The sequence below is a fragment of the Odocoileus virginianus genome, unplaced genomic scaffold (genome assembly GCF_023699985.2).
Source record: "Odocoileus virginianus isolate 20LAN1187 ecotype Illinois unplaced genomic scaffold, Ovbor_1.2 Unplaced_Contig_7, whole genome shotgun sequence".
Taxonomy (NCBI): domain Eukaryota; kingdom Metazoa; phylum Chordata; class Mammalia; order Artiodactyla; family Cervidae; genus Odocoileus; species Odocoileus virginianus.
The window spans coordinates 90,983-104,309 of record NW_027224324.1 but is presented as its reverse complement, the minus strand read 5'-3'; the positions used below and the strand labels follow the sequence as shown (position 1 = coordinate 104,309).

At 40.5% G+C, this 13,327-nt stretch overlaps 1 protein-coding gene across 1 annotated transcript in view; it reads right to left on the bottom strand.

The window, feature by feature from the left end:
- The window catches only part of NAF1 (nuclear assembly factor 1 ribonucleoprotein), a 43,952-nt gene extending 32,220 nt beyond the window's left edge, over window positions 1-11,732 (bottom strand). Inside the window, exons 1-2 of the mRNA XM_070463855.1 lie at window positions 11,331-11,732; window positions 8,347-8,515 (exon numbers count right to left, since the gene is read on the bottom strand). Coding sequence (XP_070319956.1) covers window positions 8,347-8,515; window positions 11,331-11,590 — 429 coding nt within the window. The 5' untranslated portion in view covers window positions 11,591-11,732. The remainder of the gene's footprint in view (window positions 1-8,346; window positions 8,516-11,330) is intronic.
- Between the last annotated feature and the right edge of the window lie 1,595 nt (window positions 11,733-13,327).

Here is a 13,327-nt window from a genome sequence, read left to right as displayed (position 1 = left end):
AACAGAAAGAAATCAAACATTTAAATGGCAACTAACCCATTTGATGCCAGTTTGGGGAGAACTTTAAAAACTGAGGAAAGTGGAACAAAGCTATCCAACCACTTTCTCATGTTACCCAAGAATAGAGGACATGCATGTGGCAGCCAATCACCTGATACTATCAGGGGAGCCTTCACTTTTCAAATATGGTTGGAAAGCAGGATCCAATCCCTAGAGTACTGACAGACATGATTGGAAACTTTTTTTTCCCTATAGTTGGTAAAACACGTTGGAAAAAAGAATGGATTAGGTCTGTACACTGTGTGTCAACTATGACTACATAAAATATTTAGTTGAATTCACCAACTTCTCCAGGGAAATTATTTTTACAACATTCCATAGAGTTTAGCTATTTTTTAAACTATCACCAACAGTTCTTAATTTGTCCTCATCAATTCTATCATATATGACATAAGATTCATACTAGCTCATCGAACATTTTCACCTAATAAATGAAAGTACCACTTCTTTGAAGTGTTTTCTTATTTTTCTTTTTTAATAAAATACAATGGTCTCATCACATTTTTCTCTAAAATTACTATCACAAAAAACAAAGTTCAAAAGAATACCTTCAAAAGCTGACTGACATGAATATAAAATAAAACCATAATCCATATCCATAAGAAAAAACTTTCAATGATGAATATAGACCTAAACATATCTTTTATGTCAACTGAGGAATCCATACCTCACAGAATCTAAGACACTGACTTCATGTACCACCAAGATAAAAGCACTACCAAGTAACTGTAAAGCTAATCACTGCCAACAATTATTAGTACCAACTTCTCAGAAGTGTTCAAGGGTTAAAAAGTGTCCATTTTAGAACTGACATTTTAACTGCAGGGAAAATAAATGAAAAAGAAACATGCCCTGAGCCCCTAAATGTAACTGGCACTGGAAACGGAACTCCGGCAGCAGACTTGGTCCTCCCTGGCAAAGTTCCTATTCTGTTCACCTGTCCCTTTCCAAGGAGATCCTACCCACCTTTCAATCTCAGGTCAAGCCACAATGCCTTCCCGACCACAACGCAAGTTAACTCCCCTTTCCCTCCATCCTTCAGCTTCCAGTATCTGAACCATTTACAAGTCATTCAACGGTCACCTCTCTGGTGTTATTCTGCTTTGTGTACGCTCACTCTCCAGCTGGAGTTTTCTTTACAGACATTGGTCTTTATCCTCTAAAAACAGCCACAACTCACTCATTAAATCTACAGGGGTCAGGGAACCTAATAGAATGTTTTTCTGTAATAATGATCATATACATGTATATACACAAGACACATATGGATATTCTACTGAATAAATCAGTATTTATCCAGGATCATTTGTGCTTCATAGAAGCTTACTGAAATAACTGTGCAATGAAGTATGAAATTTTAATTTTTTTAAAAATGTGAGCACTGTTTTTAAAAAGCACCAAATATTACTGAAAACCTAACTCCTTTCAAGTATATAAGCCATTTAAATATCAGGCATTTTCAGAATAATATTAGTAAGTGTCATCAATAGTCTAAGGTATGATATGATAATTCCACATTCACTAGACTCAACAAAAGCTGAAGCTAAATAAGGTCTACACACTTAAGACAATACTTATAAATCAAGTTAGGCCCTGAAAACACCACAGTCAATCAACGATATTAAGAGTAGAACAAGGTGCAATACAACTTCAAGATTGTGAGAAGTTTAAAAAAAAAAAAAAACTGAAATAAACCACTGCAACTTATGATCACTTCAGGTGGCCTAGGTATTTCCAGATCCTCACATTAGGAAGTTTCACGATATGGGTCTTCACTGTCACAATCAGAAAAACTGTACTCACCCTAACTACAACTACACAAACTGCCAACCTAATTATACTGCATAATTATATTGCCTACTGTATACTCTGTATATGTATAATATAGGCAGTCTCTAAATTACAAAAGTAAATTTACCAAGAGTTACCTACAAGTACTTAATGTTTTTCTTGTTCATGCTATATTACACACATAAATGCACATTATCTCTACTGCAGTTATTATTCGTGTTTTATCCCCATAAACACTGCAATCATAATTTTTAAATATTATGTAACTTCAGGTTTTCAGAATAGAAGACAACAGGCACTAATTTATACAATTAACTTCTGATTAAGACTTAGAAATGTCACAATCCTATAAATGTTCTTATGATTCTAAGCCTTAATGACATCTAATTTATTTGAAAGAAAGTGGTTGGATAGCTCTGTTCCACTTTCCTCAGTTTTTAAAGTTCTCCCCAAACTGGCATTCTCAACTGAGAAGTGAGAGAAAATTCTTCAAAAAGAATCAAATTTTCCAATTCATTGAAACACTTCATAAACCCTATGTGGTTTAAATGTAGTTCTAAAACTGTAATATGTGTGCTGTTTTACATTTATTGTATAGATTATATATAAACCTTCTCTGCTTTGAAGTGTTTGTTTTAAAAGAATGATTCCCCTTGGTTAACTTTAAGTCCTATACTTAATGCATTCCTACACTAAGAAAAGAGAGAATTACAACTACCCTCCTTTCTCATATGTCTATGGCTGACCAGTCCCTCTTTTCTCCTCTTTCTCTCAACTTATTTAAAATCAGGCTATAACAACATCTTGTCATCCCAAAGGACCGTTGCAACTCTATTTAACTCTAAAAGGACAATCTTGAGGTCACTTCACTTTAGTTCCTACATAGTTACAAATATAAATCTACAGTAGTTAGTAGGTAGATCATCAGGATCTAACCGTCCAACAATGGAAAAGATTTAAAAAGCTAGATCCAGGAAGGCAACATTCCTGCTTAACAAACAGACTAAAGAGGTAAAAATTAAGCTCAGCACGCCTAAACGAAAGCTAACAGAGTTCTGCCAAGAGAACACACTGGTCATAGCAAATACTCGCTTCCAACAACAGAAAAGACAACTCTACACATGGACATCATTACATGGCCAATACTGAAATGAGACTGATTACACTCTTCACAGCTGAAGATGGATAAGCTCTGTACAGTCAGCAAAACAAGACCTGGAGCTCAGTGTGGCTCAGATCGTGATCTCTTTATCATAAAATTCAGGCTTAAATTGAAGAAAGTAGGGAAAACCACTAGACCATTCAGGTATGATCTAAATCATCAAATCCCTTATCATTATACCATGAAGGGGACAAACAGATTCAAGGAATCAGATCCGGTAGACAGAGTGCCTGGAGAATTATGGACAAACTAGGTTCATAATATTAGACAGGAGGTGGTGACCAAGATCATCCTCAAGACAAAGAAAGGCAAAAAGGCAAAATGGCTGTCTGAGGAGGGCTTACAAATAGCTGAGAAAAGAAGAGATGTGAGATGAGGAAAAATATACCCCACTGAATGCAGAGTTCCAGAGCACAGTAAGGAGAGATAAGACAGCCTTCTTAAATGAACAATGAAAAGAAAGAGGAAAACAACAGAATGGGAAGGACTAGAGATCTCTTCAAGAAAATTGGAGATACCAAGAGAACATTTCATGCAAACATGGGCACAATAAAGGGCAAAAACAGTATGGACCTAAGAGAAGCAGAAGATATTAAGAAGAGGTGGCAAGAATACATACAAGAACTATACAAAAAGGTCTTAAAGACCTGGATAACCACGATGGTGTGGTCAATCACCTAGAGCCAGACACTTGGAATATGAAGTCAAGTATGCCTGAGGAAGCATTACCACAAAGCTAGTGGAGGTTATGGAATCCCAACTGAGCTATTTAAAATCCTAAAAGATGATGCTGTTAAAGTGCTGCACTCAGTATGTCAGCAAATTTGGAAAACTCAGCAGTGACCACAGGACTGGAAAAGGTCAGTTTTCATTCCAATTTCAAAGAAAGGCAATGCCAAAGAACATTTCAAGTACCATACAATAGTGCTCATTTCACATACCAGCAAGCTAATGCTCAAAATCCTTCAAGCTAGGTAGGCTTCAACAGTACTTGAGAACTTTCAGGTGTACAACTTGGATTTAGAAAAGGCAGAGGAATCAAAGACCAGATTGCCAACATTCCTTGGATCATGGAAAAAGCAAGGGAATATCAGAAAAACATCTATTTCTGTTTCACGACTATGCTAAAGCCTTTGACTGTGTGGGTCACAACAAACTGGAAAATTCTTAAAAGAGATAGGAATACCAGACCACCTTACTTGTCTCCTGAGAAACCTGTATGCAGATCAAGAAGCAATAGTTAGAACCAAACATGGAACAACAGACTGGTTCAAAACTGGGAAGGCCGTATGTCAAGGCTGTATGCTGTCACCCTGCTTATTTAACTTATATGCAGAGTACATCATGTGAAATGCCAGACTGGATGAATCACAAGCTGGAATCAAGACTGCCTGGAGAAATATCAACAACCTCAGATATGCAGATGATATCACTTTAACAGCAGAAAGCAAAGAGGAACTAAAGAGCCTCTTGATGAATGAGAGAGGAGAGTGAAAAAGCTGGCTTAAATCTCAGTATTCAAAAAACAAAGATCATGGCACTTCATGACAAATAAAAAGGGAAAAACTGGAAACAATGACAACTTTTATTTTAGGGGGCTCCAAAATCACTGCAAATGGTGAGTGCAGTCATGAAATTAAAAGACGCTTGTTCCTTGGAAGAAAAGCTATGACAAACCTCCACAGCATATTAAAAAGCAGAGACATCACTTCACTGACAAAGGTCCATATAGTCAAAGCTATGGTTTTTCCAGCAGTCATGTATGGATGTGAGAGTTGGACCATAAGGAAGCTGAGTGGTGAAGAATTATTTGATGCTTTCGAACTGTGGTGCTGGAGAAGACACTTCAAAGTCTCTTAAGATTCCAAGGAGATCAAACCAGTCAATCCTAAAGAAAATCAACCCTGAATATTCATTGGAAAGACTGATGCTGAAGCTGAAGCTCTAATACTTTGGCCACCTGATGCAAAGAGCTGACTCACTGGAAAAGATCCTGATGCTGGGAAAGACTGAGGGCAGGAGGAGAAGGGGGCAACAGAGGATGAGATGGTTAGATAGCATCACCAACTCAACGGACATGAATTTGAGCAAACTTTGGGAGATAGTGAAGGACAGAGGAATCCTGGCGTGCTACAGTCCGTGGGGTCACAAAGTGTGGGATGTGACTTGGCATCTGAACAACAAATGCCTCAACAATAGAAAACAGTCCAGAATATGAGAAACTTTATGAAGAGTTAGGCCAAAACCAGTAAAGCTGGTCTTTGTTCTAAAGATCTCATAGATGCATCACAAACTCTGAAACTGGTACTAAATGTTTGACCCATTTGAATTTATATACATCTTTTTGCAAAGACAACACAGAATATTTCACTGGTCTTCCTCAGAATTTCATTACGAAATTAGTAGACTATACACAGCAAACAGTTCCATTGAACAGCCCTGCTGCCTGAGAAGATACACACCAGCAGACTTGAAAGAAGGCACATACCAGCTAGAACTACTTTATGTAACAAAAGAGGCGACACTTCCCGGGAAGCAAGAACTGTCATCTGAAAGAAGACAAATTCAAAGTTAAGTAATAGGACTGTCTCAAACGTCCTAGAAAAGAATATGGCATGCATAGCCAGTTCATGGAGAAGGTGAAAGTAGAACATATCAAACGTTCTACAGAGCTAGGAACAAGAAATACAAGTGCAAGCTAGAGGTAAAATGATTCAATCTACAGGCAAACAGAAGTGAGTCAGAAAATAAAATGACAGAGCTAAGAGAATACCAAGCAGCACATAAAAGAACCAGCACAGCCATCTTCAATAGTTACCTTGGTTCCCAACGGCTTTCCCAGCCAAGTTTACGGCAAATCCCCCTTCTCCTGATATAATCTGGTCTCTGTTGCAGCTCCAAGAGTCCAATCTATGTCATATGTGATTCACTGCTTCCACGTATTTCCCTCTTTCCCTCCACAGAAGATAAATACTATTACTGACTGAACAACAGCTGCCAAGTTCTAAGCCTCCCCTTCCTGTGATACAGAACTCATCCCTTGTGGTTTGTATGGGGTTGATACTACCTATACTCTTCAAAATTCACAGACTTTCACACTCCCTTTCTGTCACTTATCTCACACACTCCCACCCTCACACTTGCCCATACGCTTTCTCTCAAGTGCACTTTCCTACACACTTTCCACTCGAGAGTATCACAGTGACTGTGCAACTCATGTCCAGGCAATCAGAATACCCATCTCACTAGCTTCAATTATTTGTTCAGACCCATGAACCAGGCCCCCAGTAAACCAATCCAAGTTCTGTCCACGACATTCATTCAGGAGTATCAGAGGCCAAGCCGCCAGCCAACTGAAGAAACATCTCCTGAACAGCACAGCAGATCCTAAAGACAACGAGAACTTGTAGCCACACCATTCTTGAGATTCAGGGCCAAGTCATGCTCTTCCCTGGAACTTGAGAGCACAAGTCCCGAAGGAGTCCTCATACATACTTCTAAAGCCCTGAAGACTTACAGCAGACCAGGGAACTCTGCATATCTCCAGTACCATATGTAGGAGTAGGCACTTCTAGTACATTTGCTTTCTAATCTTAAGAATATAAAATAATGTGAGGAGCTAGTTAAGAATCCAAAATTAAAAAAACAAAAAAGACTACAATTGCCCCTGCCAGCCTTCCCAAAGATCCTTCAGAACTAGCACAAAAAGGAAGAGACCCTCTCACTATTTCAAGTTTTAAAAACTAACATATTTTCCCAGCAAAAGAGGACTTTTGATATGAGCTAAGCATACATTCACACAATTCAACAGCACTTCCAGCACTTCTCTCTGTCATTTACTGTCTGCCTCTCTAATAGGTGTATTTAGAGTAGAAACCAGATGGGTCTTGCTTCCAGCACCTGGCATATGGCAGGTGTGTTGTAATAGTCTAAACATGAGTGAATGTCAGATGCCCACTCAACTCACCCATTCCACAAGTCACATATTACTCCTGACTAACAGCCTGGTATCTGAAAAGCACTCTGCTGGGCACTACATGAGCCACAAAGATCAGCTATGAACCAGTCCTCAAAAATGTGGACACAGACTCTTTTTGACTTTCTGATGAAAATATGGGCACTCTATCCAGAAAAATACCTAAATTGACTAAGATTTTGCATTAAATTTCAATGAATTCCCAAGAAAGAATTTCAGATCTAGTAGGATAAATAAGAAAACAAAACACATGTACACACCAAAATACTATGATCCTTTGTTGATTCTTATATTCTAAGAGAGATTTAAGTAGAAAAGTGATTAAGATACAGGGATAAGACCAAACAAATCTGCCACTAACTTCAGAAAATAATCATAAGTTGGGAGAACCTCTGTGTAAAAAAACCACTGGGATTAAGGTCTGCAGTATGAAAACATAAACCACTGATGAATTCGCACACAAATTCCAGGGTTCTCAATACACAGGCATATTGAGATAGAAAATTTCTTATTATGAGTAAAGAAAAAGGAAATAATATCAATCCAGTATGGTCATGAAAAGCTTCCTGAATGTCTCCTAGGTTTTAAAAATTTCTCTCAAATCTTGCTTTACTACTTCACTGGTTTAAGTGTTTTATAACTATAATTAGGGACCATTAAATTTCTTAAAACATTAATAATAACTAAAATTACACATGGGAGTGGAAAGAATAAACATATGGCAATACAGCCCATACTGTGAAATTGAGAAGACTTTCCTCTTATACCATAAGGCTTCAACCAGACTATCATTAACCTCCTAGGAACAGCATACAGTCTAAGAGGAGATAACCATGCATTCAAATGCCAATAAATAATAATCCACAATAAACAAGTTTTCTCCAACTGTAATAATAAAAACACTCCAAAATCTTCCAGTAAACAGAAATCCTCAAAAGTGCAACTGACCTCATTTTACTTTCTATTTCTCCAAATGCAATCAATTAAAAAAATAGTTTCAACTGCTACTGAACTAAAGTTTTTCTGAGTTTTGGACCCCTTCCCAAAAAAAGAATGGTACATCCTTACAATCGTTAGGGAAGGTCAGAACGAAAGGCAGCAAGTTAAACTAGATGCCTAGCACATTATCAAATGTTAGCATTAGAAGTAACCTGAGAAATTATTCAGAATCAATCCTTTCTTTCACTTAAGGAAGTCAAGGCATGGCAAAAGTAAGACCAGTAAAAGTTGAGAGTTGTCTTCAAATTCATGGAGCAGATAATAGGCCAAATGAGATCATATCAGTATCATAAAATATAATATATAATATATATTTAGAACATATAAATTAAGTTTAGTAACAAATCTAAGTACTTACATTAAGAAGTAACTCATCTTTTGTTTTAAGAGGAAAATTCTTATTTTCCTTCTCAACTAGTAAGTCATCTTCTCCATCTGACAGAACTGGAGGAAGGGACATATGAGAGGAAGACGACGAGGATGATGATGAGGAAGAGGAGGAGCTTGAACTATCGGTATCTGTTTCACTATAGAGAAGAAAAAGTTGAAAACAATACAAAAGCATTATTACAATGGTATTAAAACATGATTATTCAACTAGAAAATATCTGCTTTACTAGATGTTTATGGTTGCTGGTTTAATTCAAAAGCTAGCATCTTGAAATTGACTATGGTGTTTGGAAAACACTCTGCACTGATCACAAAACCCCTGCTCTAACTCAAACCCTCTTTTTACAACTGCTCTTATGTCATGCATCAGTCTGAGGCATGTGACAAATCACTGACCGAAAAGAATCCTGGGCCAGGCACTTGTCTTATTAGTTTCCAAGGATCAGATCAAAGCAAAGAGACTTTCTTCTCAGTCTTCAATTTGGAAACTTTTCCAAGTTACCATCCATGCTAAACACTCCACTCTGAAAACCCCTTTAGCCCTTGATTTCCACAACAATTCTCAGAGCAAAAAACTATCCTCTTAGCTTGGATTGTTTGCTGGTACCCTCTTCAGCTCCTGTTATGTGCTTTTTCTACAAGTCCCATACTCATGTTCTCTTCTCTCCAGTACTCTTTCCAAGTATGACCTCCAATGAGTTCAATCATTGCCGATGTGCAGATAACTGCTAAATCTTTAGTCTTGATATTCCTAAGCTCCACCCCTAAACTCTTAATAACAACTGCCGAATTAATGACCTACACACTCACAAGTTAAAAACAGTGCATTCTCCCTACTAATTCTGTTTCTCTCTTTCAGTTTCTATTGCATTTAATTGTTTAGTCCTGAATCCTCACTAGAAGTAGAAACCTTGGAACTGTATCAAAGTATTGCATGCTCAGTCAGTGATGAAACTAGTAAACATGACTCCTATTCCACTAGAAAAATCTAAATACAGAGTGCTACTAGCTGACATTAAGGGATTAGGGTTCGCTCTACTACAGCATGGTTGTTATCTAAAAAGTATTTTATCAGAAATGCACAGTAAAGAATTTACAGGAAGGTGGCATGCTGTCTGAGACTTGTTTTAAAACTATCAAGTTAAAAGAAAAAGTTAGAAATGTTAGGTAAAACAAAGTTAAGGGGACTTCCCTGGTGCCCCGGTGATTGGGAATCCACCTGCCAATGAAGGGACATGAGTTCAGTCCCCTGCCCAGGAGGATCCCACAGGCTGTGGAGCAAGTAAGCCCAGTGTACCACCACTGCTTAGCTTGCACACCTACAGTCCGCACTCCACAGGAGGCCACCACAATGAGAAGCCCACCTACCACAATCAAGAGCAGCGCCCCCCAACCTCGCCTAACTAGAGGAAAGCCATGCCTGCACAACAGCCAAAAATAACGAAATAAAGCTAGGAAATAATGGAAACTGTGAAACTCGGTGATGGCTATGTGTACATTCATTATATTACTGAGTTTGAAAATGTCCACAATAAAAAGTTTGAAGTACAGAGGGTGGGATAGGGTGGGAGGTGGGAGGGAGGTTCAAGAAGGAGGGGACAAATGTTTACCTAGGACTGATTCATGTCAATGCACGGCAGAAACCAGCCAACACAACATTGTAAAGCAATTGTCCTTCAATTAAAAGTAAATAAATTTAAAAATATGAATTAAAAAAAAGGTTAAAGTAAGTTTTACCTGTAATCTGATGTTCAAATTTACATTTCCACACCAGAACTGTCCTCCTACTGCTTTCCTGACATCTCCAATTTGTTGACAGTGAAATCTCAAATTAACTCTCTAAACTTAACATTCCTATTGGTTTACAGCCCCCATCCCAGAAAGGTTTCTCCCCATCTCAGTAAACAGCACCGCCATCCACCCAGTTGATGCCCCTCTTCGTAGGCCACTACCACATCTATCAGCGATCCAAATCCGGGAAGTTTCAAAATATTCAATCCAAACACCGTCACACGGTGGACTAACACACCATCTTTCCCATTGCTTTCACACCAAACCAACCATTCCGCTTTCACTCTTGAACACAGTTCAGTTCCTTCTCCACAGAGTAAAACAATTGAAATGCCAACTTGAGCATGTAAATCATCTGCTTAAAACTCTTCAAATTTCTCTAGCAGTTAGAATTAAAACTAACGTGGCCAGAGGGTCCTACCTGGTTGGGTCCTCCTACTACAAGTGCTTCGCTTGTTCCTTCCTTGTCATTTTCAACTCACTTTTTTTTTTTAACTTCATTTTTCGTCCCTCTCACCAGAATGTAAGGCAAGGATCGTGTCTATATTGTTCACCGACACAGCATGGCATAAAATACACTCAAACACTTGTAGACAAGGTTCAGCCTGGTTCAGTGAACTCGCCTCCCACCACAGAACTTTCCTATATAAAAGACAGGAGGTAGGGCGGGAAAAGCCTCAAAAAAAGCTACGCAAAGCAGGTCGTAATAGCTGAATCACTTTCCCCTAATTTCATGAAAAATTCATCACCAGAGAAATTCTACAAACTAACAAAACTGTCAGGAGTCAATCTGAAAAGAGAGAAAATCCTTTATCTGATGCTCCATTTATCTGGTTCAACCAGCAACACTACACACTAAACTTGAGAAAGAGATTTGCCACAAACTTTAAATTATAACCCCAAGGACACACCACGTCGAGTGGTCACGGGAATAAGCCCCCAGTCTCAGGTTTTCTACATTCTAACTGAAAACGACAAACTGTCCACAGAGGACTCTCGGACCCCCAGCCTCAGAGGAGGGGCCCCGACGGCCACGCTCCCTCCCAGGGGCACTGCAGGGGCAGCGAGGGATGGGCCCCGGCTCCCGGGCCCTCCCGCCTCCTCGGCCCAGGCTTCCCGCTACCAGAGCCACCCCGCGCCCCCGGCCGCCAGGGGCACGACCTGTCCGAGTCCGAATCTGAGTCGGAGTCCGAGTCCGACGTCTCCAGGCCGCTCCCTTCCGGAGGCGGCCCCGGGAGCGACGGCGGCAGGAGCTGAGGCGACGGTTCGGCCGCAGACTCCGGGGCCCCCTCGTCCGCCGGCGGCGCTGCGACCGGAGCGGGGGCCGGAGCCGGCGCGGCCAGATCTTGGCCAATTCCGACGCCGGCGCCACCGAATTTCAGTGTCTGCAGCTGAGCGGCGGCGGCCTCCACCACCTCCATGGCGCAAACTTAGGACGCTCGCGCCGGGAGACGCACCACCTGGCCGACAGCGGCTGCGGAAAAGAAGCACAACCCCGCTTCACGCGCTGCTCCGGTAACCACACGCGGAGCCGTCAACAGACGCGCTTCCGCAGCAGACGCAGCGGCACTTCCGGGCAGCGTGTGACGTAACGGGACGCACCGGCGAACCCTGGAAGCGGGGCGGTCCAAGGCCTTTGCACGCGGAACCGCGCGGTCCTAAAGCCACTGGTTTCCCTGCGTCCTGGGAAACGGAGCTCACTCTGAGAGGCCTGGTGGACAGAGTTTCCTGCTGCTAGGTCTGGGGCAGTTACACGGAGGCTGAGATGGGAAGGAGATATGGCAGAACTGGGAGACGCCTGATGGGGCGAGGCCCTGCACATTGGAAACTTGAGTCACGAAGCCTTGAACCAACACTTACAGGAAACTTTATTAAAGTTAAATGGAGTTACAGCCGTGGATAGGCAACAAACACAATGACTGTAAGGCATAGTTCCGGCGAGGCAGAAAAGGAAAGACGACCTCAACAGAAGTAGGTTACCTTTATTCAGGCAAGGAGGGGCGACAGTCGGCCTAACGACCAGGCTGAGCGCCGAAAGGGATCAGGGAGGCTTCATACTTATAGGGAGGTTTGTGGAAGCGATAAGGGAAACGTCAATCAGGCGGGATATTTTGAGTATTCTTTTGTTGAGATGACACTTGTAGTTGGGCAGGGGGTGATAAGTCTTCTGGGCGGGTGTAGGGGGTGGTAGGTTTCCGGACAGGGGGTGATAAGTCCCAGATAGATGCAACTGGCCTGGAGCATCAGGATGGAACTAAAGTTATGCTTTGTTTTCTCCGAAGTTAGATGATTCAGCAAGGGGCCTTTGAGACTGTTGTTCTCTTTTCTAGGCCCAAAAGACTTCAATGACCATCCACCCCCAAAATTACAGCTCATATTTTTGTTTGTTTTCTCCAAAGCGCTCCCAATTTAAAGAGCACTAATCGTGGGGGAAACATGTTGCTGTCTGTTGATGTTTTAGTTGACACTTTCGTAGAAAGGGTGGAATGGGGTTGAAATGACTAAAGGCCTGAGAAACCATTACTCTAGGTCTTAAGAGGGGCAAGCAAGAAGTTCTTAAGATTGAAGAAGAGATAAGAATTTTCCTGTTTTTCTGTTAGAACCTCAATTTGATGTATTAGCCCCTCAGGTAACAATAAATAGTAATCATTGTGACCATTTAGTAAGCGCGCATATGTGCCAAGGACTGTGCCTAAGACACTATCAGTGTTCACATAGTTTCATTATGTGCTCTCCATTGTACCAGACCTTCATAGAACCTATGACAAGAATAATATATTGTCTCTGGTTTTAAGGAGTTTACCGTTTGACTGAAATAAAAAGGTCAATGCACAGGAGATAGAGATAGTTGAAATGTGGAATAGAATTTGCTAGTTCAGCGGTGATAGAAAGTTAAAGACTGACAAGATGTATCATAGAACTCTTCCAAGCAGAAGCAAGAATTTAAAATCCAGGTAATACTTGCTAATACAGTGATTAAGCACAAATTAAGCTCAGTATGTCCAGCTGAATTGACCTGTGTTTGAATCTTAGCTCTACTATTGCCATGTTGGTGTAACTGATTTGGAAAGAAAGCCTGACATAACTTTCATTTTCCTTATCTATAAAATGGAGGTAAAAATACTATCTCAATTTTGTTGTTGTTCAGTTGCTCAGTC